The sequence below is a fragment of the Mesoplodon densirostris genome, chromosome 2 (genome assembly GCF_025265405.1).
Source record: "Mesoplodon densirostris isolate mMesDen1 chromosome 2, mMesDen1 primary haplotype, whole genome shotgun sequence".
NCBI lineage: Eukaryota > Metazoa > Chordata > Mammalia > Artiodactyla > Ziphiidae > Mesoplodon > Mesoplodon densirostris.
The window spans coordinates 67,088,893-67,116,623 of NC_082662.1; the positions used below are offsets into that span (position 1 = coordinate 67,088,893).

General features: G+C 38.6%; 1 protein-coding gene across 1 annotated transcript; it reads left to right on the forward strand.

Moving 5' to 3' along the window:
- Positions 1–940: 940 nt before the first annotated feature.
- On the forward strand, positions 941–27,731 carry LHX8 (LIM homeobox 8). Its single transcript, XM_060084547.1, has 9 exons — positions 941–1,021; positions 3,020–3,106; positions 3,505–3,666; positions 7,488–7,609; positions 9,712–9,932; positions 10,480–10,583; positions 15,200–15,295; positions 21,778–21,961; positions 27,655–27,731. The coding sequence occupies exons 1-9, from the start codon at positions 941–943 to the stop codon at positions 27,729–27,731; spliced, it is 1,134 nt and encodes a 377-aa protein (XP_059940530.1).

Genomic DNA, 27,731 nt, shown 5'->3' on the forward strand with positions numbered 1-27,731 from the left:
TCTGAGACCCCCCCTCTCACCCCCCAACAAACCCGCCGCCAAAATTTGAGGCAGGAGCTGGCCGCTTCTATGGCTTAAATTTTGCCTAGGATGAGATGAAAGAGCAATACTATTAGCAACATACTTTTTGTCTTTCTTGTAGCCTTGATTTCAAATCTAGTCGCAAATCATAAGCTTTTGTGCTGCTCAGATGTTCCTTCTTTATCTTAATAAGAAAACTTTTCTCAGAGGGAGTGCGAACCTCTAGATAAGTCTGCCCCCAGGTTTCCAGGGAGCCGTCTCTGTCCTCAGCTAGACAGGGGAGCTGCTCGTTTCAGAATGACTGAAACATTCAAGTCACCCAGACCTCCGCTTCCCCTTCAGCTTGCTGCAGAAAGAGATGTAACCTGAATCTTTGTTTAGGTTTTGGTTGGGGAGTGAGAATCAAAAAGCCATGGCAAATGCAGAGAGGAGTTTTTTTTTTTTTTTAAGTCAAAAGTTAACAGGCCATTCCCAATGTTTTGTTTTTTTTGTTTTTTCTTCTTCTTCTTCTTTAATACTAAATCTGGAGTAAGTTGGCTTGTCCTGATAAAGATCTTGACTTGTAGAGAAGGCGGGTTTTTCGTAATGAGGTGAGGCTATTCCTCCAGGAAAAGACTTTTCCCCCCACACCCTCTTCCCTCCCTTCATGTAAGGTTCCACCCTCTGGAAAACCAAAACTCTTTTTTTCCTTTTCCTAGAGGGACAGACCTCAATGAAGTTGGGAAACAATCTTAAGAGCAGTCCATCAGAGTCTTTACGGTCACAGCGGCCTCTTTGGACGAAGACTTGTAGCATTCTTTCTCTTCTCGGTGTCAGCTTTTATTAGTGCGCTGGGGCTGGGGAGGCGGGCCAGATCGGCAGACACGGACAGCCTCTGACCCTCTGGAGTTGGTATGTGATAAGCAGCCCTAGCAGTGCCATGTATTGGAAAAGCGAGCAGATGTTTGTGTGTAAACTAGAAGAAAAGGACGTGCCGGAGCTGGCAGTTCCTCCCGAGAAGGTGAGCGACCCGACGCCTGGCCAGACCAGCTGAATCGCAGTTTCCTGCGAGCTGTTTGCGCTCCTAAATGAGGTTCAGAAATTACCTGTAACGGCCTCATCTTCAAACCTGGCAGTTTTTTTTTTTTCCTTACGTAGTAGCGTTAGTCAGTAATCATTGCCTCCCCTCCCCACAAGCTCACTTAACCTGAGGCCATGGAGACCGTAATTTGGGAGACGAAGCCTCAAGCCTAAGGCGCTCTCGGGTACATGTGAGTCGTGCTTTTGTTGTGTTTGCAGTGGTGAAAGGGCGGTCGGGAGAGTGAGTCGGGAGGTCCAGGCGGCTGTGGGGTGGGAAGGAACAGAGGCGCGGCTTCCCTCTCCCAGCCGCCGGCGGATGCTTGCCGGCCCTAAGGAGCCCCTCTGGCCGTAGGGCGGTCCGCGCTGCCGCGGCCCCACAGCGAAATAAAAGCAGACGTGACTCCTGGAAGGCCTCTGGATCCTATGGCGGGCTAGGAAGGCCATTTTACTTTAAAAAACCGAAAGAAGCCAACCCCAGGGCTCTCGAGTCACACCATTCTTCGAGAAGATGGGGGGAAACTGACAAACTCTCACCTAACTCTGGAGGCAGGAGCCGCGGCGTATCTCGCGTTTTAGGTTTGAAAATCATCTGCAGCCTGTTTGAGCGCCTCCGCCGGACCCGCACTGGGCACCGCTGACTTTGTCTTCGCGCCGACGCTGGCGGGGAACACTCGGCGAACTCGGGGCTCTTCTGCCTAAACTCTGTGTCTGTGGCGCTGGGTCCCGAGTAGGGAGCGCACCCGAGGGTCCCGGCGGAGAGCCCGAGGGACCGGGGGGCTCTGACAGTATCTCTTCTGGTGCTACCAGAGTGAGGGAAAGAGGGAGGCGAAGAGACAAATGCAGAAGTGTGGGCCGTTCGAGTTCCGGGACCCCCCCGCCCCCCGCCCCCCAAGCTAGAGTTTCCGTAAACGAAGGCAGAAAAAGCCCAGAGCGGCTGCGTTTTCGTTTAAGAACAAAACTCCTACAAAGGCTTGGAAACACTTGAGTAATGCGCGTTGTTGCTTTAAAACATTTTGACCGAGGTTGGGTGAGGTTTTTTTTTCTTTTTTTTTAATGACACAAATTAAATTCAGCTGGATATTTTCCATTATTCGACCCGCTTTTTGCGCTAGCTAAAAATAATCCTTTAGTAGCTCAAATGTTGACTTACCGAGCAATAAGTGGCAATTTACACCTTAAAGAAACGAGTATAAATCACTCGCAGCTCTAATTACTGTAAGTTTACGAAAGAGCTGCTGGCTCGGTTTAATCTGAAGCATTTTCATTCAAATTGTCATCGGAACAAACACCAGGCTTCTTAAATCCCGCTGTAATTAGCTTTCAAGTATCCTATTAAACCTCTTCACCTTTCGGGCTATCCAATTCAAAAAGCCCCCTTTTAAAAATATATATGTGTCTTGCTCTTTTAATTGAGGCTATTAAAGAAATCAAGTTCCTACCCCCACCCCCTCCTCAAGTCCTCTTTTCTTCTCTCCCACTTCACCCCACCCCCATGCACCCCCTTTAGCCGGGTGATCCCCGCTCCGCTGTGATTGACGTCTAGAAAGAAACTGCTTTGTGCCGGGATGATTGTTATTAACTTGTTACCCCCGGCAGGGGGGCGGGGAACCGACGTGCTACGGTGAGCGCGGGGACCCGGAGCCCCGAGAGGGCGGCCGCGCGCCGGGCGAGCCCTTGGTGCTCTGGTGGCCGCCTAGTCGCGCGCTGAGGCTGCGCCGCCGCCGCCGCCGCCCGCTGCCTGCAAGGGAGGCTGCGTCGGCGTCGGCTTGCCAGGCGCGCGCGGGCCCAGGCGCCCAGACGGCTGCACGTGCGGCCCGAAGCGCCGTGGGCCTTCATTAGCCCGCCCCGCGTGCGGAGAAGCTGAAGCTCTGGGCCGCATGTGCCGGCTCTGAACTTCTCGTCTCTGTTCCTCCCCACTTCCCCGCCCTCACCTCCTCAGTGCCAGGGGCTCATGTCAGAGGAGTGCGGGCGGACTGCAGCCCTGGCGGCCGGGAGGACTCGGAAAGGCGCCGGGGAAGAGGGACTGGTGAGTGGGTAGGGACCCGGGTGGTGGCGAGCCGGGCCGTGGGGAGGCAGCCCAAGGACGAAGGGCTGCTGTCCCCGCGCTCCTCCCCGGGCGCAGTTGGCCCCTCGGGGAGCGGGTGGAGAGGGGTTCTGGGGCGGGGGGAGAAGCTGAGCCAGTGTGGCGGGCTGCGCAGGGCCGCCAGGCGCCCCAGGTCCTTGAGGTCAGTGGTCTGCAGCCCCGGCGGGGGCGTGGTGGGAGCATGGACCCGAGGGGAGAGGGCGAGAAGCGGGACCTCAGGAACTGAGGGTGGTTTGGGGTAAGGGAGGGGAGGCTGTGAGGGAGCCCCCGTGGGTCTGTGGGATGGGGAAAGAAGGAGGGGTCTAGAACCGCCTGAGACCGCGCCTCGTGGCTTCCTGCAGGTGAGCCCCGAGGGAGTGGGGGACGAGGACTCGTGCTCCTCCTCGGCCCCACTGTCCCCGTCGTCCTCGCCCCGGTCCATGGCCTCGGGCTCCGTCTGCCCCCCTGGCAAGTGTGTGTGCAACAGCTGCGGCCTGGAGATCGTGGACAAGTACCTTCTCAAGGTAGGGCGGAGCCGCGAGGCCCAGGGGCAGCGGGGTTCCCCGGGAGCTCTGGGAGAAGAGAAAAGTTTATTTTCCCTCTCTTTTCCACTCAAGTTCTCGCTGGAGATTGTAGACTTTCTCAGCACTACGGCCCAGTCAGGGACAACTCATGCGGTGGGAAAGAGTGGGAGAAGAAATCTTAGAATACCCGCTGTTGCAAAACTGCTTACGTGTGACCCATCCTGGTCTAGACATGCCGATACCCTGGGTGGATGTGCTGGAGTTAGCCACCTACTTGTAGAGGAACAGAAGTGGGGAAACGCTTACCCATTCTGGAAACAGGGTCCTGCCCGATTATTTTTACTGAGCCTCGGGTTATGGTCCCTCCACCCCCAATAACACCCACACGTCTGCCTGCTTATGAGGACTCCAGGTCTGTATATGTTGATCGATTTCCCCTTTTCAGTGTCTCCTTTGGTGAGAACCATTGTCAAGTGCCTTAAAGGGTAGGGTCTTTTCTGGATAGATATTTTACAGTCTTACGTTTATTTACACTAACCTGAGGCTTTTCCAGAGTAATAGTTCGTAGTAGCATTTAAATGAAAGCCATTTTCAATATCTTCCTCCTCTCATTAAGGTTTAATACTTCAGGGCCACCGAATGATTTTTTTTTAATGTCATCTTCAGTGCTTAGTGGAAAAAATGGAAATTGATGTAAATTTATACAAAACAGAAAGAAAGAAAAATACTTGGGATGAAGTGCTTCAAGTGGTTTGAGAGTTGACTGTCTCGATTTGTTTTACTTCTCTCAAGATATTGTGGGGGAGTTTTGGAGTACAAACTCTGTCAGGCTAGTTACCCATGTCATTGCATGAAGGATCATAGTCCCTTGTGTCTTAATTCTAATACCTTGGAATTTCAATTTCAATAGCTTTTTAAAACCACTATTTAAGATAATGATCTCTCCCACACTGACTTAGTAGCAAACCAGTTCACTTTCTATTCTCCTCACCTCCCCCACCACCCCAGTTTTTCAAAAGAATTCATTATGGAGAATATGAATTCAAAAAGCAAATTAGTGAGTTTCTTTAAATTTCTCCCTTAACATACAAAGCTGCTTCATCTGGGAAGTTTGAATGATACCCTGTAGATACAACCCAGATAAAGCACCAAAAGGAGTTTTGGTGAAAACGTTTAAAAAGTGACTAATTTACTTAATTGGTTGTTGATTCTTAAAGCTGGCTTTCTCTTTAAATCTACATTCTTAACATTCACATTTCAGTGTTTCCACACCTGAGCCTTTTTGGATATTTAAAAACCATCTTTTGGATCAAAACTAGTTTCTTATTTTCAATGAGCCCTCTCAATAATTAGCTTAATCTTTAAGAATGTTTCTGATGGATCTATAATGGATCCACTACACAGCAGAGAGGATAAAGAAAAAAGTTATTATAAAATGACTCAACATATCCTCTGAAATAGATAAAATCATTTCTAGTGTTCATCTTGTATATGTTAACATATGTTTATGTTATATATTTGTATTGTATAAAATAATCTAAGTTATCTAAAGAGTCTTTTAAAGCTTTCCTTTGTAGCTTTCCTTCCTCAATGAAGTCTTCTATGTACAGTCTGAGTCCACCCCTTTTTGTACATATTAATATATGTACAAGAAAACTAGCTGCTGCTTATTATATAGTAAACTAGTTCTAACAAAAGTTTGACACTTTATGATTAAAAACTGAGATCTTAACTTTTTTGCCCCCATTTTGTGTGCTTATTCTTCCAGATAAGTTTGAATTCAATTTGAGTCACTGGTGAAAAATAATTGTTAGACCTAATAGAATATTTGAGGGTATAACTGTTTAATATAGAAAAACACCATATTGTGAGGCAAGTTACATGGAGTTAGAACAAAAAAAAATGAGAGGAGTTAGATGCATCTGTTGCCCCATCTAATACTTCAGTGCCCTGTCATTTGAGTGAGTTTTTTCTGGCTTGGTCCTATATATGTATACATACAGAGATTGGATCAATGCTAGCCATCAGGAAAGGTTTATAGTCACCAGAATTTTCTCTGTTCACCTTACTTTCATCTCTGGAAAAGAAATGGAAGATGAAGGAGATTTTTTTTTTAAGTAAACTTTGAGGAAAGGTGGCAAACCAGGCATTACATCTGGCTTTAGGGAACTAGAGAATGGCCATGACTCTGCCCTGAAGCCTGCATCTAGCCTTGCTTAAAAAAAAAAAAAAAAAAAAAAAAAAAAGAGCCTGGATAACATCAAAATGCAGAAGGCCTTAAACAGTGGAATACTAAAGGAAATCTGTATTTCTACACTTTAACTTAATTGGGCCTGTTTGAGGAAAAAAATAGAAAGAAAATGCATCTCTAATTAATAGGACAGCATTCACCATTGTTAATTTTTTTTATTTCGATTTCCTCAGATTTTTTTGCTGTTGTTTCCTATTGCTATTTTCCCTGTTTTCTTGTATGGTGAGCATGTAGTTCTTTTATAGCAAGACCAAAACTTAAAATTTCACTAAAATGATACTCTCATTAGTGCTTTGGAAAGAGACACATAACTGTAATTAGAAGCTAGTGAAACTTTCTTCAGCTTCGAAGGACCCTTTATATTTCATATCACAGAAAAATATGTTGAACAGTAGCTCTAATATAATAGAATCATTGGACAAGATAGTCTTTATTATGAAATAGTGTAGCAAAAGCTGTATTTCACAATTTCTCATTTTTCCAATTTCCTAATTCTTATATTAGGCATTAGATCCATTTGTAGAGTATAACTGGTGTTTTTGCATCATTGCCATTCTTTTAAATGAAATTTAATCAAGCATAAGCCTAGTTCTTGTGTCCATTTAACAAGAGCAAAATTTAGGAGCCTGCATTACAGGCAAATTCAATTCAATACACATCTTCGTTTTTGAAGGCTAAAGATGTGCCACTTATACTATGATAGTAACAGTTTAAGGTAAGGCTATTTATGATTTGTCCCCTGATTTGACAATGTTTCATGCTCCTATATAGAATATAAAGTGCTGAGATTTATTAAATTAAATCAAAGCATTTAATGTCTTACTTCCTGAAGTATAAATGGCAAATAGTTGGGTGCCTTTTTAGAACCGCTTATAATAGATTTATTTTTTTCCTCTAGTAACCAAATCATTAAAGTAAGGTTACCAATGCTTTATGTTTTGATTATTTAATGTTAGACAGGAGCCAGGGCTTTGGCCATTTCAACATTTAAATCTACCTTAGGAATTTATGTTTTGTAAGTAAAATGGATTGCCTGGCTTCTTTACACGGGTAAGTATTTCTTACAAAGCTTCTTTTCCATTTTCTTTCTCACTTTAACTAAAAAGTAGATTGAGAAGGGATGTGGCTTGAATTCTTCAGCTACCATGTTTCATGGTGGGAAGAATTTGGTCAAGGAAAAGAATATAAAACCAGTATGTAGGACTTTAAAGTGGCCAAAATTTTCCCTGTTCATAGACGTTCAATAACAAAACAAAACAAAAACAAACAAACAAAAAACCTGAATAGACATTCAATTTAAAAAAAACCCTGAGTTTTTTCAAAAGTATATTTAAAAAATTAAACAGAAAGTGTATAATATGCTACTGTGATTTTCTGGTTGAGGTCTAAAAGAGAATATATCTAGATGCGTATTTGTGTAAATGACACCTCTTAGATAGAAACATTCAGAGCATGTGTTAAAATATTAAGGGGCCAGCTTTTAAAATTGCCTGATACAGAAAACCAATGAAGGATACTCTTAAGTGTGGTATTAGAATGGCTTCTCATCCTAACCCCTTCTTCTTCACAGGTGAATGACCTGTGCTGGCATGTTCGGTGTCTCTCCTGTAGTGTCTGCAGGACCTCCTTAGGAAGGCATACCAGCTGTTATATTAAAGACAAAGACATTTTCTGCAAACTTGATTATTTCAGGTACACCGAAACTTTTTTTTTTAGTAAGTAGATACTCCAAGAAGGTATTACACAAAGAGAATTTTGTAAATAGCCTTTCTTGTCCAGTTTTATTTACTGAAGCCCACTTTTTCTTATATAGTGGATTTCAAAATGAGAATGCTTCATATTTTTGAGGTATAATTTGTATTAAAACAAATAAAATTAGCATGCTTATGTGTTTTAGGAACTCAGTATACAAAAATTAATTTTAAATAATTATTTCCACTTTGGCAAATGAAAGTTTTAGGTATTAAAAACAGGGAACTTTCTTTGCTGTGCAGAGATATAAAGTATGAAATATAAGATGACTTATATTATAATAAAGCCCTTTGTTCAGGGGGAGTAGCAAGACAAAAATGAAGTAATTATGGGGGAAAAAAATCAAGGTTTTGTTGTGCTTTTTCCAGTTTACTATAGAATGACCCCTCGTAATATACCTATAAAATGCCAGCAGTTTGTAAACTGTGATTAAACCATATTATTCAGAAGAATTGACCATTCCAGTATCGGAAATACACCAAGTCTAATTACGTATTCTGTCTAAAACTCCTGTTTCTTTTGTCCGTTCTTTGATCTTTGTTTTGTGAGACTGTATTTGCCTAGGATATTAAATGTAACATTTTCTCCACATGGTCTCTTTATAATAGTTTAAATGTAAAATTTCTTCTAAGATAGCTATCCATTAAGAATTAAATTCTATCTCGAAATTGAAATCATCCTTAAGCATGACTTTTTAAAATTATCACATTTTTTCCCTATTTGCATTTCCAAACGAAGAAGAATGTTCATTGTGAAATTGGGAAGTTAATAGTACATACTGAAGTTTGTAATACTAATTATGTTATTTATACTCAATTTCAAAAACTGATTTAAGAGAGTTTAGTGATTGATTTGAATAAAATTGCTAGGTAATTTAAAGCACTTCATGAAATCCAGAGTCCTTTATTTTATAAAGTCATAGAATTTTATAGTTACCCAAAATATATATTTTTCATCAGGTTTGCTCTCTGTTTCCTCAAAAATAGTAGCAGTTTGCCTCCTCTTTCACTTAGAATATGCTAATCTTAATTTTTTTTTTTTTTTTGGTAATTTAAAGCCCCTTGAAATGTTTGGTTTCAGAGACTTATTGAAAGTCTAGTTCTTCAGGATTTTTTTATACTTCATATTTTATTCTGAAATTTATTTTTATGATTCAGTTTTTCAGATTAACTTAAAAACTGGCAATACCTCTAAAGATATGTTAAGGAATAGACACAGACACATATACTTATCTAGTTTAATGTGGATATGCCAGGTTATGACTGCAATTGTGGTAGGAGATATGACAGAGAGTGTCTGGTCACTAGGACTGAGAGAAAAAAGAAATCTTTACATCTGGCATTTTGTTAAGATTAACTTGCATTTAATGTCCAGATATGTGTCTAAAAGTTTTAGGTAATATTTTCCCTCCTCTTGTGGATGGTATTGCAACAGCTTGTTCACCAAAGGAAACATTTCTGAGTTTTCCTTCACTAAGGTTTCTGAGATTTCCTCACACCAAAGTGAACAATTTCTGTTCTATTCATTCTTTGATAATATCAATTTAAAATGTTTTAACTTTAAAAAAAATGTTTAGAGCATTTTCTAATTATCTCAACTAGGTTTTAAGACGTCATTATTTATATCTTCAGTGGTATGCTTTTGTATTTTTAGGTTTCAGTATCGAGTGTGTGTGTGTGTGTGTGTGTGTGTGTGTGTGTTATGTTGAGTCTCTAGGTAATTTATAAATGCACTGATATTTGTTACAAGAAAGATACTGAAACTCCTATGTCATTTATTTTAAAAGAAAAAAAATCCTTTTCTCCTTTAGAGTAACAATGAGAAGTTTTTGTTTTATAAACAGGTTTGAATTATGATCCCATCTCAAGTCTCGATTGTGTACCATATGACTTTTAAAAAAATAATTGATTCCTGTTTCCTTTTCAAAAGATTTAAATACTTGGGTTAATCCAATGAGTAAATAATGTGTTAATTTAATCTTAGACTGATGAATATCTCACCAAGCATTAAAATCTTCATCTCCCACCCTTCTATTTATGTAGAAGGTATGGAACTCGCTGCTCTCGTTGTGGGAGGCACATCCATTCTACTGACTGGGTCCGGAGGGCCAAGGGGAATGTCTATCACTTGGCGTGCTTTGCCTGCTTTTCTTGCAAAAGGCAACTTTCCACAGGAGAGGAGTTTGCTTTGGTAGAAGAGAAAGTCCTCTGCAGAGTGCATTATGACTGCATGCTGGATAATTTAAAAAGAGAAGTGGAAAATGGTAAATATATACTTAAAATACTTTTGAATCTTTTGGGACAGTGAACACAGGGACAATAACGATTTTTCCTAAGGTCGTCTTAAAGCATTACTTTGTGCAGTGTAATTGTGGTGAAACTCATTAAGCCCTCTACTGTTAGTGATGGTCTCCATCTGTTTATTTACAAGAAAAGCCATGGCATATGTATTCGCCTTGTGCCATATTCTCAGGAAGCAGCCTTGAGTTTAGGGTTCTGTTTTACTTTTTGTAACCATTTGTTTCCTTGTATTTGCCTTTGTAAGGATGAGCCTTAGATGTGCACTTCCAAATTGGTGCACTTTTGACTAAATATACAAGCCTACAAATGGAATATTGTTTCCACAGTATGTTTCTAGTATGTTCTAAAACTTAAGGGATTTGGCAAACTAGAAGATGTATACAGTTTCATACCAAGCCAAGAGATGCAAGAAACCTATTATTGTATGATTGTTCATACAGCAACCTATTATTGTATGATTGTTCATATAGCAACCTATTATTGTATGAATGGTGTGTTTTTTAAATGCAGGTAATGGGATTAGTGTCGAAGGCGCCCTCCTCACAGAGCAAGATGTCAATCATCCAAAACCAGCAAAAAGAGCTCGAACAAGCTTTACAGCAGATCAGCTCCAGGTAGACATGACAATGAATTTGGGTTTTTGAAGCCCTTCCCCACCTAAAAAAAAAAAAACAAAAAACCCCCACCAAACCCAAACTAACAAAGCCAAACAAAATACAATCTCTATGCTGTCTTAAAACATTTTTGTTTTCAGAAAGGTTAGCCTATGCTTTTTGTGAAAACTAACTTGTTAGATGTACGAAAACATTGCCCTAAATATTGTTTATCAATATTTCGAGAGTCATGATGTGATATGAACTCGTCATTCAAGTTCGTCTCCCTGGGGTCTGTTAGCATTAACATCAAAGTGGAAACAAAATGTTGATCTGTTCTGACTTCCTGATAAAAATTACTTTAACCCAGGCATTTACATTACTACATGTAATTGAGCTAGAAGATAAAATATTTGGGGACTCTTAACAGAAAGAGATGCTCAGTATGTAGGTCTGTGGGACACTAATGTGTTCATCTTTTTAACAAACCACATTGAGTCTTTTAATGGACAAGATTGTACATTTTCTGAGTAGGAAAGAATTGTAAACGCTTTACCATAAATAGGAGTCTACCGATTGACTCCAATCAAGTAGACCCTTCTTGTTTTTAAAGAGGGGTAGAGGGAGTAATTCTATAATTTGATGCTAAAGGTTCATTATGTTCCCTGAAAAGGGAGGGATTATTTTCAACATAGTTGCCCTTAATATAATTGTCATAAGTTCTGGTTATACAAATTGTCTTGAAAGTAATGAAATAATTACTCCTTGCTTTATATTTAAGTCTATGCATACAATGATTCTTTCTGGCATTTTTTTTCAGATAAAGAAATCACATTTTCTAAAAGGTTAATGTGACTGAAGTATTTGTTTTATGTTAAGGAGAGGTAACATCTGTAAAGCGCCTACCATGTATGGCTGGGTGCTTTACACATAGTATCCATCTTAGCTCAGACTTGAAAGGATATTTATACAATGTTAAGAAATGAAGGTAATATTTTGAAAACTCACTTATAGTATTCTAATACTTGGCAGTATTTAAGATGAATGCAGTAAAAGAGAGGATTTTTATTTTGAGAATGATTAAGAAAGAAGCCTTGATATGACACAAATATTCCAAGGGAACTTAATGGCATTGGAAGCAATCTAGCATTAAAATCTAGATCTATTCTAAAAAATTTCCAAAAGATTGTTTTTGATTTCTTAATTTAGGCATAGACTGCATGGTCAGTAAGTAGGAAATGAAAGATAAGGCAGTTGAAAGAGATATCTATTTGAACCTTGCTTTTCTGGGTGCCTCATTTGGTTGTAATGAAGATCACCTAAAGCCCCAGGTTAGGAGATATGAATAACTGTGGGAGATCTGGCAGCAAAATACCCAGTAGTTAAAAGGTGTCTGAGTTAAAATATAATCTCTAATATAAATATGTTCTGTTTATAAAGTGGGCTGTTTCCATGAAAGCCTGGCTATAACTTTAATAATCATAAGGCTGATAGCTTTAGTTCAATATAAAAATTTATTAGTAAAAGGATAACTGTGAAAATTTGAAAACACTTTAGGTAGATATACAATCTCATATAGGAAGATAGAGGCACTAATTAAATAGAAAGGGAATAATATTTGTGGGGGTCTTTGTATACCAAGTCTTATGCCAGACATTTTCTCTACATTATCTTCTTTTATCTCTTAAAATTCGTTGATATAGGTAGCCTCATCCAAGAAGTGTAGGGACTCCCCCAGGGCAGACCACCAAGGGAATGGCAGAGAAGAGATTTGGACCCTGCTCCCCAAACCTCTGGTCTTTTCATCTTGCTTGGCCTCCCAGGAGACCATGAGTAGAACCGTGCCTTAACAAAACTCCACTTAATGGCAGTGTCAGCTAAAACAAGAGTGAGATTCTGAATCTTGTAGATAGCCTTATAGTTTTAAATTGCAAATGTGCATAAACTATTTAAGCCATGCATTATTATATGAAAATGTATCTGAATCATGTTTTAAAACTTTATATCAGAATCATAGGTTTTTAAAAATGAAAGCAGAAATTATATACTTTCAAAGCATGTTCTCATTTATTCAGTATTTATTAGCATCTATCTGTGCCAGGAATGGCTGAAACAAATGAGACACAATCCTTGTCCTCAAGTGTTCTTTGTAGCTTAGGAATCTAGGATAAGTTGAATCATTATACTCTGCCAGAACCTCTAATAAATCAGGCAGTGTACCTCATTGTCAAATTGTCCTACTTTTCAGACAGCTGAATATATTTAAGTAGTGCTTGAATTTAGCAAAACAATAAAATATAGGTGATCAGTAAGTCAAGACTATTCAAAGACTACCTGGTTTGGACTTATAAGACTTAAAATGGGAGAAACAAACAAATTTCCCAAATTCTTCTTTAGAAGCTTATGGGAAGAAAAAATAGTTTGACTTTCAGAATAGAGTACTATTTTGTGTTACCAAAAATATTTCAAATATTGTCTCATTTGTATAAATTGTATTTTAAAAGTTCCGGAAATACTATGGTTTGCTTATTGTAATTGGAAGTATTTGCTCAATGATTATTAGTGTTAAACATGCCAGGGTTAGCACCTACTTTAATCTACTTTCAGATCAAGTTGGTCAGCTGCTACTATGCAGACTCCTCACATTTCTGGTAGACATTCTGGCCTTAAAATGATGTGTCTACAGAGGCTTGTTCCTTGACCATGTTAAAAGAGCTCAGAAAAGGAGTAGGGTGGGTTTTGGCATCATTAGTGACCAGAGAGTAATGAAACCAAGTTAAAATTAAAAAGGGTTCTTTTGTGAGACTAAACACTGATGAACACATCTTACTTTTCCTTTAGCATATTCCAGCTTTAAACCATCAGTGTTGATTTAAGTTTTCCTTTATTCCTTAATGAGAAATTGCTTTAGTAAATGTAATTTACTTCCATTATTAAACTTGTGAATTTGAAATGCATTTGTGAAAACCATGCTGTTTTTGTTTTATAAATTATCAATAATGGCCTTACAAACAAATCTTCAAATATCTGTTCAGCTTTTCTGCTTGAAAAATTAAAAAACAAAGATAATTAATTTGTTCATTCTGTTTTCTCTTTGAGATGTTACATGTTCAACTACGTATAAACACAACTCTGTTTGCACATGAAGATATTAAAGTTAACACGTTTGGAGTAGGAGAGGAAGAAAGAAGTGAGCTGGGCGAGATTATAAACTTTTAGCTGATTCTGCCCACTTTTTTTAAAGCAAAAATACATGTGCTGTTTACAGCGAGTGTGTGGACAAGTGTAGGGATAGGAAGCCAGGAATACCTTATTCTGGAAGAGTCACTGTCAGCGAGAACTTAACTGAAAAAAATTATATAATTTGTAAACTTCATAAGGTTTCCTGGAACAACATCGGTCTTATTCTCCACACTATCTTCAGATTTTCCTCACATTGTCGAGAGGTTCATCCCGTCACAAAATCTTCACTGTGTGACAGGAAGGGGGATTAACTCCTGCGGATATGAAGAATAAGACAGTCCCTTTGCCCTCAAGAAACTCACTATCTGCTATGGAGAGCTCGACTTGCTAACACATTAGCTAGCTACCCAGTGACAAGTGCAGTGGCAAAAGATAGTATTATTTGAGGAGCATAGTGGAGAATGCAGTTAATCTTGCCTCCTGGAAATGGTGTCAAGGTCAGCAGGACTTAAGGTCATTAGGTAGATTACCCCCATCACATGCCCACAGACATGCACAATCATGTTGGGTGCCAGACTGCCCTTTCTCATTCTTATAATACTTTCTTTATATTTTATAATACTTCCCTCTATTGACTTTTAAGTAATAAAATTCAAATATCCCACTTGATTTCCGTGATCTCCTTTTCTGAAAGAATCCAAAGCCCTTGGCATGTGCTTTTATTCTGGTACTCCTCCTCCCTCCCCCCATCACAACTCCTCACCTCTCACTTTAGCTTGTATTGTTGCTAATTATTGGCATGCGTATATCTTCTCCTAGGAAGTTGAGACCAGAATCACTTGGGAGCTTTTCCATCTATAAATGTTAGATCTCAGGAAATTCTTATTCAGTGGGCTGATGGGTGTCTCTTTTTAAGATCCCAGATGTTCCTTTGCATAAAGCAAGTGCTCAAAACAATTAATGATGGAGTCATTACAATTAAGTGGAATCCATCTGTTGCACTGTCTACTTTTGCACTGATAAAAATTGTGGTAGGGGCCTTGAACCTGTTTTGCTCAGTAGAGGCTGAAGATAAAAAAAATATTTTTTAAGTTTTTTAATGCTAGCAATTTTTAACAAAATGGAAAAAATAGTAAAGAGACTTATACTATTATGCATTTTATTTGTGGGTTGTCAGAATGGAAGAAAAGTTGAGCTTATTTTTAACAGCATAGTTGAGAGACAAGTTTTTATGTTGAAATAGATTTTTTTAAAGATTTCAACATAGCAACTTGTGCATAAATGTACACAATATGCATTCTTTTTTTATACATACTTCCCCATATTGATTTTCAAGTAATAAAATGCAAGTATCCCATTTTCTTGTGCATGTCTTATCTCTCCTGTCATCAAAATGCATAAGATTGAGCTTCTTATTTTTAGCTATTTACTACCTGCACTTTTTTAAAAAACAGGTTATGCAAGCACAATTTGCTCAGGACAACAACCCAGATGCACAGACCCTCCAGAAACTGGCAGAAAGGACAGGCTTGAGCAGACGTGTGATACAGGTGATTATTTTAAAGGTTAATCAAGAGATGTTAAAAGTTCTAGGTCTTTTTTTTTTCCCCCTTTTGGTATCTGGTTTATTTCACTTGGCATAATGTTCATCCAGGTTGTAACATGTATCAGTACTTCATTCCTTTTTATGGTTGGATAATATTCCAATGTATGTACCACATTTTATTTGTCCATGGACGAATATTTGGGTCTTTTCCACTTTTTGGCTATTATGAATAATGCTGCTGTACATATCAGCACACAAGTATCTGTTTGAACGCTTGCTTTCAATTCCTTTAGATATATACCTAGGAATGGAATTGCTGGATCATATGGTAATTCTGTGTTTAGCTTTTTTTTTTAATAGATCTTTATTGGAGTATAATTACTTCACAGTACTGTGTTAGTTTCTGTTGCACAACAAAGCAAATCAGCCATATGCATACACATGTCCCCATATCCCCTCCCTCTTGAGCCTCCCTTCCATCCTCCCTATCCCACCCCTCTAGGTCATCGTAAAGCACCGAGCTGATCTCCCTGTGCTATGCTGCTGCTTCCCACCAGCCAACTATTTTACATTCGGTAGTGTATGTATGTCGATGCTACTCTCACTTTACCCCAGCTTTGCCCTGCCACCCCATGCCCTCAAGTCCATTCTCTATGTCTACATCTTTATTCCTGCCCTGCAACTAGGTTTATCAGTACCATATTTTTTTAAGATTCTATATATGCATATTAGCATAATGAAACAACAGACAAAGGATTAATCTCCAAAATATACAAACAGCTCATGGAGCTCAATATCAAAAAAACAAACAATCCAGTTATTGTAGGTCTTTAAAAGTGTAAATTCTTGGGGGGAGTTTTGTTTAGTTTTTTGTTGTTGTCATTGTTTGTTTTGTTTTGTGAAGAAACATCAAAGCATTAGCTTGCCATTTTAGGTCTCTTCACACTCTAATCAATTTTTTTTAAACCTGATAATTAGCCTGCTTGGTCTAGGCTTCCATTTGTTGACCATTCATTCATTGCTCAGAGCAACCCTAAGGATCCTCAGGCTAAAAAGACAACTGTGGTTCCAAGCTAGATCTGGTTCTGAGGCCAGAATTTTTTTCTTCTTTTCTATTATTTTGTATGTGAGTGAGTGCGGGAGGGGTGGGCAAGAGGTGGGATATCTCTGGCCTTTGTTAAAGATCCTGGTAGAGGGAGTGATGTAAACAAAACTAGGGAAGGATGAGTTAGAGCAAATCTGTTGACAGATAAGATTTGTGTTTGCAGATTGTGGGGGATGGAATTATTGGAGCTGAACTTGGAGAGGCTGTACATGTAGCGTTCTCTTTTGAGCAGGAAGAGATTTTAGGAAGAGATTTTATGTGAGTTTAGGAAGAAAGGTCTGGTGACAGTACGTGGGAAGAATTAGAGTTGGGAGAGGCTGCATAGAGATTGACAGATTCGGAGTGATGCCCAGCAAAATAGTGATTTTTTTTGAAAAGAGATTTAACTGAGGTAGTGGCCTAGAATTCATCCGAAAACATTTTATTGACTGAACACTGATGCCAGGTACTGGATGCTAGAGAGACAAGAAAAGGACCTGGATACTGTAATGGGGAAGCAGAGAGACATCAAAGATGACTCAAATTTGAAGTCAAAGTATCCATGGGAGTGGTGCTATTGACAGAAATATTATAGGTTGTTTTAAAAACGGGTTTGGTAGTTGGGAGGGAGTTGAATTCCCTTCTAGCTGTGATAATCAGACAATGATGGTAGCAGTTGAGCATATAAACAGGTATTTTAAAGGATGAACAGGACTCAAACAGAGAGATCCAGTCCCATGAAATTGGGTAAGATCCTTTAGAAAGAGATCACGGACAATAAAAAGGGAAGAACGGACTTTATGGAGAGAGCTGTTTGAATTGGACCATTATAGTCAATCAAGGAATGAATCTGGCATAGAAGCATCATGGAGGGCCAAGGAGTTAGGTGGGTTCAAGATGGAAGTGGTCAACTGTCAAGATTTTCTACTTCCCTCAGATCAGGGAAGTGGAAAATAATTTTAAATAATATTTAAGGTTAAAAAAGGTGTAAAGGTTTAATAATGCTAGTGACCATAACTATCGAGATGAAGTTCAGTGGGGAGAAAAAAGGTTAAGTCTAACACTGCACATATAATGTTTTACTTCTTAAATTGGGTGATTGGTAAACAGGTATTCATTCTTCAGTTTATTAAGCCTGAAGTATTTCATAATTAAATCATTTATACCAAGAAGTCAATGGGAAAGACCTGATGATATTGTATCTTCTCCAAAGACCTAGATTCCCAGTGGATTTGGTTGAGTGCAGTGTAATGAGGCTCTCTGAAGAGGCAAGTCCCATGACCTCAGTATTTTTCAAATGTCCAGGGTATTGTGTTTGTTTCAGAGTGCCAAATTTTAGAAAGGGACTAACAGGGAACCAATGTGAAAAGAGTGCTCCCTTTACAGGAAGGTTAAGGTCATGAAAGTCTAGAAATTATGTGCTGGTATTAACAGCAACAGGGATATTTATCTGGAAAAAAGATCCAGAGATGGTAAGGGAAGGAATAGTATAAACAGAATAGGTGTCTTTAAACGTATGTGAAAGGCTGTCCCACAGGCAGCGGGATCGGGTGTCTGCAAGGGAATGTAGGAAAGAAACAGATTTCACTCACTATCAAGAATTTTCTCAGTATGTAAGGCTACAAAAATGGCATAGGCTACCATCGAGGTAGTGAGTCCCTGTACCTGGAAGTGAAGCTTCCTTTGTTGAGGTAGTTCAAACTTAATGGTCTGAGGGGTCCTTGTAATCTAAGACTCTATACATTCAATGACAGTGACTGCTGTAGCTAAGTCAGATTCATGATTATTATGTTTTAGATTATTTTGAAGTTGGAAGGAAAGGGAAATGGAGGGTTTTCTGAGAGCTTTTCGTATTATTTGAAGAAATAAAGACCGCAGACAGACATCTGTCATGTAATTTCCAGGTATTTAGGTCACCAGTATTATGAGCGAGTTAACTTCATTTCAAGCACTAGAACTTGGAGAATATGCTGTTGGATGGTGGCTTTTAATATGTGAGGATTGAATTTAAATATTTTTGATAAGATGGCAAAGGAAGGAGTACTAGCAATTCAAATATATAGTCCGTCACAGTATTTTTGAATGATTAATTACAGTGATCTCAAATACTAGTCATAACCTCTTGGCCCAGCCTACTTCCTAGTATTGGGCACACTTCAGAAAAGTTAAAGAAAAGAGATTTGATTACTAGGCCTTGATTCTAATATACAAACTAGGCTACCCAAAGATTAGGTAGAAGTAATGTTCTTATACAGGGTGTAAGTACAGGTCTCACCTTTACTAGCTAAAGGCTGCATAGTGAGACATTATAACAGAGCAGATGGTCATTGAGCTGAAATCACAGAATAAAGATGGATGATGTTACTTTTCACACTTTGCATCCAGATACAATCACTGTTCACATACCCTTTCAGAGAGGTGAATTATGAATTGTGTATCTTACAGAAACATGATAAAACATTGCTATTTCTTCCAGTCAGTGTGCTCAAAGTTCTCTTTCCATATTAAGATCTACATCATTTTTATTGCTACACATATTGAGCATAGCACAGTTTATTTAGTTTATTTCCAATTTTTTGCTATCATAAAAATGCTGTAGTGAACAACACTGTGTGTCTACCTTGCACGTTTGTTCAGTAGTGTCTGTAGGATAAATTTCTAAAAGTGGGATTGTTGAGTCAAAAGATAAAACATTTTTGGGCCTTTGACTGATAGTACAAAAATCGCCTTGCAGAAAGTTCATAACTAATGTATTCTACCAGGACCTATGTGTGAAATTTCCCCTTCCCCAACGCACGTAAATCCTAAAAGCTGTCATTCTTTTACATCCTTTCCAATCTGGCAGTCAGAAAATGTCATTGTTTTCATGTATATTTCTTTTATTGTCAGTAAACCTTAACATGTGTGCTTATTTTGAAAATAAAATTTGTATTTTTTAGTGCTCTTTTCTATTGGGTTATTTATTTTCTCTTTATCGTACTGATGTTTATTGTTTATCATAGTTAAACTTTCATAGTTCATCAGTTTCCCTTTCACTTATTTTTTCCACATAGAAATTTTACATTGTTTTGTATTCAAATCTCTTAATATTTTTTTCTCATAGCTTTGGCTCCACCTAGAGAGTATATCAACATTGGCTTTTGTTTCCTTAAACATTTACGGTCACAATTATTTACACCTAAACCCTAATTTATCTGGAATTTACTTTTGGTTACACGTTGTAAAGTAGGGATTTTTCTATTTCTTTTCTCCCAAACTATTAGCCAGCTTCCTCTAAATCAATATTATGCCAATACTGATTTCCCAATAATTTAAAATTCCATCTTTTTCATACATTAAATTCTCATATTTGACTCTTTGGGTTTTCTAAGAGATTCATCTTATGCATTAGTCTTTTCTTTTGCAGAATGCCTACATGGCCTGCTTTCAGCTTATGTATTTTTCAATTTAGAACTCAAATTTTTTAAAAGAGTATGTTGCTCGTAAGAAATTGTAACCCTTGTTAGAGGTTTGAAAGCAGAAGGAGGAAATTTTAAGTCAGTGAGGAGAGTCAAAAGGACTGTATTTTATTCCTGAATCTAGGTAGTCCTCTTGTCAGAAGTTGTTTTCTGATGTCTGGAATCTTCAACTATGTTTTGCTGTGCAAGTTACATGACACTTTGTGTTTTCAAATCTCTCTCTTCTTAATTACCTGTTGATCTTTCCAAGGAGTTGTTTGAATTAGCATTAAGGTAGTCATTCTACTGTTTATGTCATGCTTTCTTCATCTTTATTTACAAAGTCTGAGATTTTTAAAAATAACTGAACAGTTTCCATCCAATATATAATTTATTGGAGACATAAGATACTTTGAAGAAACTCTGGGAATCATAACACCATGTGTTTTAGGTTATATGTAGTCCTCTGGGGTGCTTGTCTTCTGGGCACTGTCAGGGGAAAAGGCAGGTGACAGCAGTTCCTGCTTACAAGTTGGAGAATGTGTGAGTGTGTCTTCTTGGCTGGGTGGGTGACAGCAGTGGCACCTGTTAAGGAGCCTGTGGAGGAACTGTGACTGAAGACTTTGGGTAAAGCCTCTGTATAGGTACCTAAGAGTCTAACTAACGCTCCAGAAGATGGGGGAGAAGGCTGTGACTTCTCACTCCTTTTCCTTGATACATGCCTAAGCTTGTTCCTGAAATATACCTCAGGTGCTACCACTCAGCCACGTGCTCAGAGGCCATTGTATTATTGGGTTTTGTTCCTTCGGTTTTAACCCCTTGAGTTTATACTTTGCAGCCTTCTGTTTGTGAGTCCCAAGGACAAGGTGTGCCTTTTGATATCAGGGCAACTTTTTCACATAAATCTTTTTTGTAGCTTCTTTCTGTTCCATGTTATTCAGCCCTGATTCCCTAGTGCCGTCAAGTACCTACCTACCAGCCCTAGGTAGAGACTTATGCCCCTAGCCTTCGCCCCTGATCCCCAAATGTTTTTACCCTAATTTCCTTAAAGTTTTTATCCCTCCACTTCTCTGGCTTCTTATGACAGAATTGTTCTGAGTGATAGCAAATAAATAACTATAATATTTTAATAGAGAAACACTCTGTAGGCAAGTTTTATCTAAGAGCAGAGAGTTCAAATGCACGTAGCTTAGATACTGGAAGCATTCTGGGCAGTCTAGCCTTACTTACCCTGACCTGCACGTAAAACTCTGCTTACCCAGAATATGCTTCCTTTATTTCTGTGATAAAGTGGATGACAGGCTGGTTAGCTCTTTACATTTGGTGAACTGTTTCACCAGTGGATGTGTTTGTTATTTTATTCTGCTTAAATATCACTAGTTGTTTCTTATTATAAGCCTGACCTTAACCTGCTTCTTAGAGAATAGCCTATGTATTTACTAAGAGAAATTGAACTCAGCAGGTTACAGTGTGACTGGAATAACTGAATCAAGAGGTTTGTAGAAAGCTTTAAGCTCTCAGTAGGGATTTTAGTCATTTGAAAAAAGATTTAAAATAAGTCCAGCAGGTGTCTGAGAATACATTTAGTAGTGCATTTTTAAAATTTTTCTGATGAAAGGGCTTTTTCTGTTTTCCTTTTTTGTCCCAAATGCCAGTAGTAAAACCAAGGAAACTTTTCTGGAACTTTGAATCCCTTACCCCATTTTTATTTTGGAAGATGCTGGCTTAGTATAGAATCAGTTTTTAAGTAAATCAACAAATAATTATTATTTGGGCAAAGAAAATGACCATTGATAACTGTGCAAAATTGTTTCTCTTGTGTCTACAGAATTATTTTTTAGAAAGCTTATTTAGATTTATGCTGCACTTATATGGTAGAATGAGGTTGCATTCCTTGGTAAACTGAACTGGTAATGTACTCAACTGATAATGTGACATAGCTGCATTGCTTTTCTCCTCCCTCAGGTGTGGTTTCAGAACTGTAGAGCACGCCACAAGAAACACGTCAGTCCTAATCACTCCTCCTCTGCCCCAGTCACAGCAGTCCCGCCCTCCAGGCTGTCTCCACCCATGTTAGAAGAAATGGCTTATTCTGCCTATGTGCCCCAAGATGGGACAATGTTAACTGCGCTGCATAGTTATATGGATGGTAGGTATCCTAATATTTAACAGCTGCCTCCCAAGCAATCAATTACTGGTACCTTCTAATAGTATATTATTGATATACTATTCACATTTTTAACTATTACCTCAGTAGTAGCTGAAAAATATTGTCGGGGGTGGGTGTAGTAGAGAGAAGAACTACCCAACATTCTTATTTCTGTGACTGCCTTTTAAGGGACAAGTTTAACACTCACCTTATGGCTAAAATACAAATATTGATAATGACTCATAGTGCTTGATTTTAACTTAGGAAAAACATTCTTTTTGTTTTCACCTGATAAATATTTAAATAATTTATTTTCCTATGGTCAGAGAAAGTATTCACACTCAGTTTTTTAGATTGGGGTTTACTGAGTTTTGTTAAAGAAACTTTTTTATTGAAGCAAAACATGCATATAGAAAAGTACACACATAAGTATTCAGCTTGATGAATTAATAAAATGAACATATCCATGTAAGTACTACCCAGATGAAGTAGTAAAACGCAGTTAGCACCCTGGAAGCCTCTCTTATGTCCCCTCCCGATCATTATCCTCTTCCTCCAAAGTAATATTGTGTGGACTTCTAAAATCATGTTCTAGTTTTGCCTGTTTTTGAGCTTTATATGAATCAAACCATGCAGAACGTATTCTTGTGTCTCACTTCCTTCAACTACAGTGTTTGTGAGATTCATCTGTATTGTTGAAAGAATCAGTGATATATTTGTTTTCATTGTTATACAGAATTCCACTGTAGGAATATACCACAATCCACTTTAGGGTTGATAGACATTTGCGTTATTTCCAGTTATGTATATGCTGCTATGGACCTTATTGTACATGCCTTTTGGTGCACATTAATTCACAGTTTGATTTGGTATATACCTGGGAGTAGAACATAGGGTCCTGGCTACACATATGTTCAATTTTAGTTGATTCTGCCAAAGAGTTTCCAATAGTGGTTGAACCAGTTTACACTGAGACCAGCAGCACATGAGAGTTCAAGGTGCTCCACATCCTTGCTAACACTTGGTATGGTGTGACTTCTTAAGTTAGCCAATTTAGTTGTGTAGTGTTATCTCATTATTTTCATTTGCTTTTCCCTCATCACTGATGAGACTGAGCATTTTTTCATTGGGCATTTGTATATCCTTTTTGTGAAGAGCTTATTCATGTCTTTTGCTTGTTGGTCTATTGGCTTGTCTGTTTTGTTTTTTCCTTGATTTGTTCTAGTTTTGGCTATATGTTGAATATAAATAAGTTTTTTGATGATTATATGTGTTGCAGATATCTCCTATTCTGTGGTTTGCTTTTTCTCCTCTCTTAAGAGTATGTTTAATTGAGCACAAGTTCCTAATTTTAATGTAGTTCATTTCATCAGTTTTTTTTCTTCATGGGGAGTGCTTTTCTTGTGACCTGTTCAGAAATTGTTCCTACTCAAAGATAATGAAGATATTTCTCCTATGTTATCTTCTAGAAATTTTGTTAAATTTGTTTTACCTTTGACATTTAGACTTATAGTCCATCTACAATTGAATTTTGTATGTGGTGTAAAATAAAGAGCAAAGTTTTTGTTATGCTTATGAAAGTACCAATTTCTCAGCTGCTTTGCTGTGCCACACTTTTCATAAATCAAGTGTCCATATAATTTATGTGTCAATTTCTGTACCCTCTGTTCTGTTTTATTGGTCTATTTATTTTTATATCAATACCTAATTGTTTTAATAATGCTAGGCCTATATTCTTGATATCCAGTAGTCCAACCTTGTCCTACTTTGCTGTTTATTTGTATTGCCATAAATTTTTCCACCAAAAAAGAGAAAACAATTGAGATTTTGATATAATAATCTATTAGATCCGTTTGTAGGAAACTGCTATCTTAATAATATTGTCTTCCATACCATGATCTTAGTCTGTCTTTCTATTTATTTAGGTCATCTTCAAATGCTTTCTTATATTCTAGAGTTTTCTGTTTAGTAATCTTGCACATCTTTTGTTAGGTTTATTCATAAGTTTTTGTTTTGATGCAGTTGTAAATGGTTTTTCCTCTGTATGTGGAAATCTAGGTTGGCAGTTGTTTTCTTTCAACACTTCGACAGTATGAATTACATTGTCTTCTTGCTTCCATTGTTTCTGTTGTTTGGAATATAGATAGTTAATTAACTTGATACCACTTATTGTTGAAGTCAGCTGTTGGTCTTATTCTTGCTCCTGTAAAAGTGAATCTCTTTTTTTCCCCAGCTTTTCTCTTTATGTTTGGTTTTCAGTTTTAGTATAGTGTGCCTAAATATGCTTCTTGAATAGGTAGTTTGATGTATTTCACTATGCAAAAGGATCAGATTTTGTCTCTTCAACTATGGTTTCTACCCTTATTGAAAAAGTCCATATTTTCCAGCATTTTGACCATCCATGTTCCAGTCTAGATATTCTTCTGACCTATCTTCCAGTTCACTAATTCTCTCTCTGCCTATACTGTAAAACTCATCCACTGAGTTCTTAATTTCAGTTATTGTGTTTTCAATTTTTAGAATTTCCATTTCATTCTTTTATATAGTTTCCACTTCTGTGCCAGAATTATCTATTTTATCACTTTATTCCTTAACAAAATTGTTATATTAATTATTGTTACATTAAGGGACATATCTGACAACTCCAGTATTTTGTGTGTCTGTTCTATTGTTTTTTCCTCTTTGTTTTCATTCAAGTCATGTCTTATTTGCCTTGTTGTTTTTTATTGCACTTCAGATGCTAGGTATGAAAACTAGAAATAATTTGAGGCTCTGGTTAATATTTTCCACCAGAGAGGATTTAGTTTTGCCTTTGGCAGGCAGTTAGGTCAGAGTAAGATCAACTTAATCCAATCAGGCATCAGTCCTCACAAGGGCTGGTGTATTTCAGGGTCACTACTCCTTGGAACTAGCCTTTTGGGATCCCCCCAAAAAGCTTACATTTTGTTTTGTTTTGTGTCTGTCATTTTTTTTTGAATTTTATTTTATTTATTTTTTTATACAGCAGGTTCTTATTAGTCATCCATTTTATACACATCCATGTATACATGTCAATCCCAATCTCTCAATTCATCACACCCCCACCCCCTCCCCATGCTGCTTTCCCCCCTTGGTGTCCATACATTTGTTCTCTACATCTGTGTCTCAATTTCTGCCCTGCAAACCGGTCATCTTTATCGTTTTTCTAGGTTCCACATATATGTGTTAATATGCGATATTTGTCTTGCTCTTTCTGACTTACTTCACTCTGTATGACTGTCCCTAGATCCATCCACATCTCTAGAAATGACCCAATTTCATTCCTTTTGATGGCTGAGTAGTATTCCATTGTATATATGTACCACATCTTTATCCATTCGTCTGTCAGTGGGCATTTAGGTTGCTTCTATGACCTGGCTATTGTAAATAGTCCTGTAGTGAACATTGGGGTGCACGTGTCTTTTTTTTTTTTTTTCTTTTTGCGGTATGCGGGCCTCTCACTGTCGTGGCCTCTCCTGTTGCGGAGCACAGGCTCCGGACGCGCAGGCCCAGCGGCCATGGCTCACGGGCCCAGCCGCTCCGCGGCATATGGGATCCTCCCAGATCGGGGCACGAACCCGTATCCCCTGCATCGGCAGGCGGACTCTCAACCACTGCGCCACCAGGGAGGCCCTGCACGTGTCTTTTTGAATTATGGTTTTCTCTGGGTATATGCCCAGTAGTGGGATTGCTGGATCATATGGTAATTCTTTTTTTAGTTTTTTAAGGAACCTCCATACTGTTCTCCATAATGGCTGTGTCAGTTTACATTCCCACCAACAGTGCAAGAGGGTTCCCTTTTCTCCACACCCTCTCCAGCATTTATTGTTTGTAGATTTTCAGATGATCCCCATTCTAACTGGTGTGAGGTGATACCTCATTGTAGTTTTCATTTGCATTTCTCTAATACTTAGTGTTGTTGAGCAGCTTTTCATGTGCTTCTTGACCATCTGTCTTCTTTGGAGAAATGTCTATTTAGGCCTTCTGCCCATTTTTGGATTGGGTTGTTTGTTTTTTTAATATTGAGCTGCATGAGCTGTTTATATATCTTGGAGATTAATCCTTTGTCCGTTGATTCGTTTGCAAATATTTTCTCCCATCCTGAGGGTTGTCTTTTCGTCTTGTTTATGGTTTCCTTTGCTGTGCAAAAGCTTTTAAGTTTCATTAGGTCCCACTTGTTTATTTTTGTTTTTATTCCCAATACTCTAAGAGGTGGATCAAAAAAGACCTTGGGCCTCCCTGGTGGCGCAGGTGGTTGAGAGTCTGCCTGCCGATGCAGGGGATGCGGGTTCGTGCCCCGGTCTGGGAGGATCCCATGTGCCGCGGAGCGGCTGGGCCCGTGAGCCATGGCCGCTGAGCCTGTGCGTCCGGAGCCTGCGCGTCCGGAGCCTGTGCTCCGCAACGGGGGAGGCCACAACAGTGAGAGGCCCGCATACCGCAAAAAAAAAAAAAAAAAAAAAAAAAACAAAAAAAAACAAAAAAGACCTTGCTGTGATTTATGGCAAAGAGTGTTCTTCCTATGTTTTCCTCTAAGAGTTTTATAGTGTCCAGTCTTACATTTAGGTCTCAAATCCATTTTGAGTTTATTTTTGTGTATGGTGTTAGGGAGTGTTCTAATTTCATTGTTTTACATGTAGCTGTCCAGTTTTCCCAGCACCACTTATTGAAGAGACTGTCTTTTCTCCATTGTATATCCAGTCAGGCATCAGTCCTCACAAGGGCTGGTGTATTTCGGGGTCACTACTCTTTGGAACTAGCCTTTTGGGATCCCCAAAAAAGCTTACGTTTTGTTTTGTGTCTGTCACTTTTAACGAGGACTTCTCTTCAGTGGTCCCTGATCTTTCATATTTATTCCCCACCACCCAAAGTGTAACTCCTGAAAACTTTGCTAAATGTCTCAGCCTCTCACACTCCTTTTCTTTTAAAATTGTCACTAAACTTGTGGAGGAAATGTAGCCTCATTTTATTTCTCTCCTTCTCTGGGACTTAACTTTGCAAGTTCTCACTACCTGGGTATCTTTCAGACGCCTTCAAATAGATTTCTAAAAATGTTGTCCAGCTTTCTTAATTGCTCTTAGAGGGACATTTGGTTTGAAGCAACATAGTTCATACTGAGAGTGGAAAGTTCATTTTAAGGTTTGATTAAAGAAAACAGCAGAGCTTGTACCATTGATGCATTTACCTATACTAGGATTAAAGTTGTGTGTGTTCACATGAATGACTGTAGTGTTGCCCAAGTCAAATGTGTTTTGATGTATGTTTAGGGAAGAGGCAGCTCAGCATTCATAAATGAGAATTTGGGGTAGGGGTCACCCTGTAGAGGCACCTTCATATGAAAGCTAGCAACATCTATGCAGGCAAAGCTCACGTGTTTCTAGCTGCAGGGTAAAGTGCAGTGAATGGGGTATGGATGGAGGACAGTAAAGTGGCAAAAGCTTGTGACCCCAAATAAAGATTTTGGGGTAAACCATTCCTGGATTCTCATTTAATAATATACTCAGTGTGCTGAATAAGCTAATGCTCCTGCTGAGGTCAGTGGAATGAGTGTAGCTTAGTGCCCTCAGCTATAAAATCAGTAGTGAGAGAACATTGCCTTGGATTGTTTTTTGTTTGTTTTTTAAATCAGTTTTATTTACCCTACAAAACTGATCCACAAATTTCTTTCTATTTTGTAGCTCATTCACCAACAACCCTTGGACTCCAGCCCTTGTTACCCCATTCAATGACACAACTGCCAATAAGTCATACCTAA

Excerpts from the sequence above, each read along its gene's own strand:
- LHX8 (XM_060084547.1), top strand. The coding sequence starts at position 941 with ATGTATTGGAAAAGCGAGCAGATGTTTGTGTGTAAACTAGAAGAAAAG. Across the intron at positions 3,107-3,504 it reads GCGCCGGGGAAGAGGGACTG|GTGAGCCCCGAGGGAGTGGG; the intron begins GTGAGTGGGTAG and ends GGCTTCCTGCAG. Across the intron at positions 3,667-7,487 it reads TGGACAAGTACCTTCTCAAG|GTGAATGACCTGTGCTGGCA; the intron begins GTAGGGCGGAGC and ends TCTTCTTCACAG.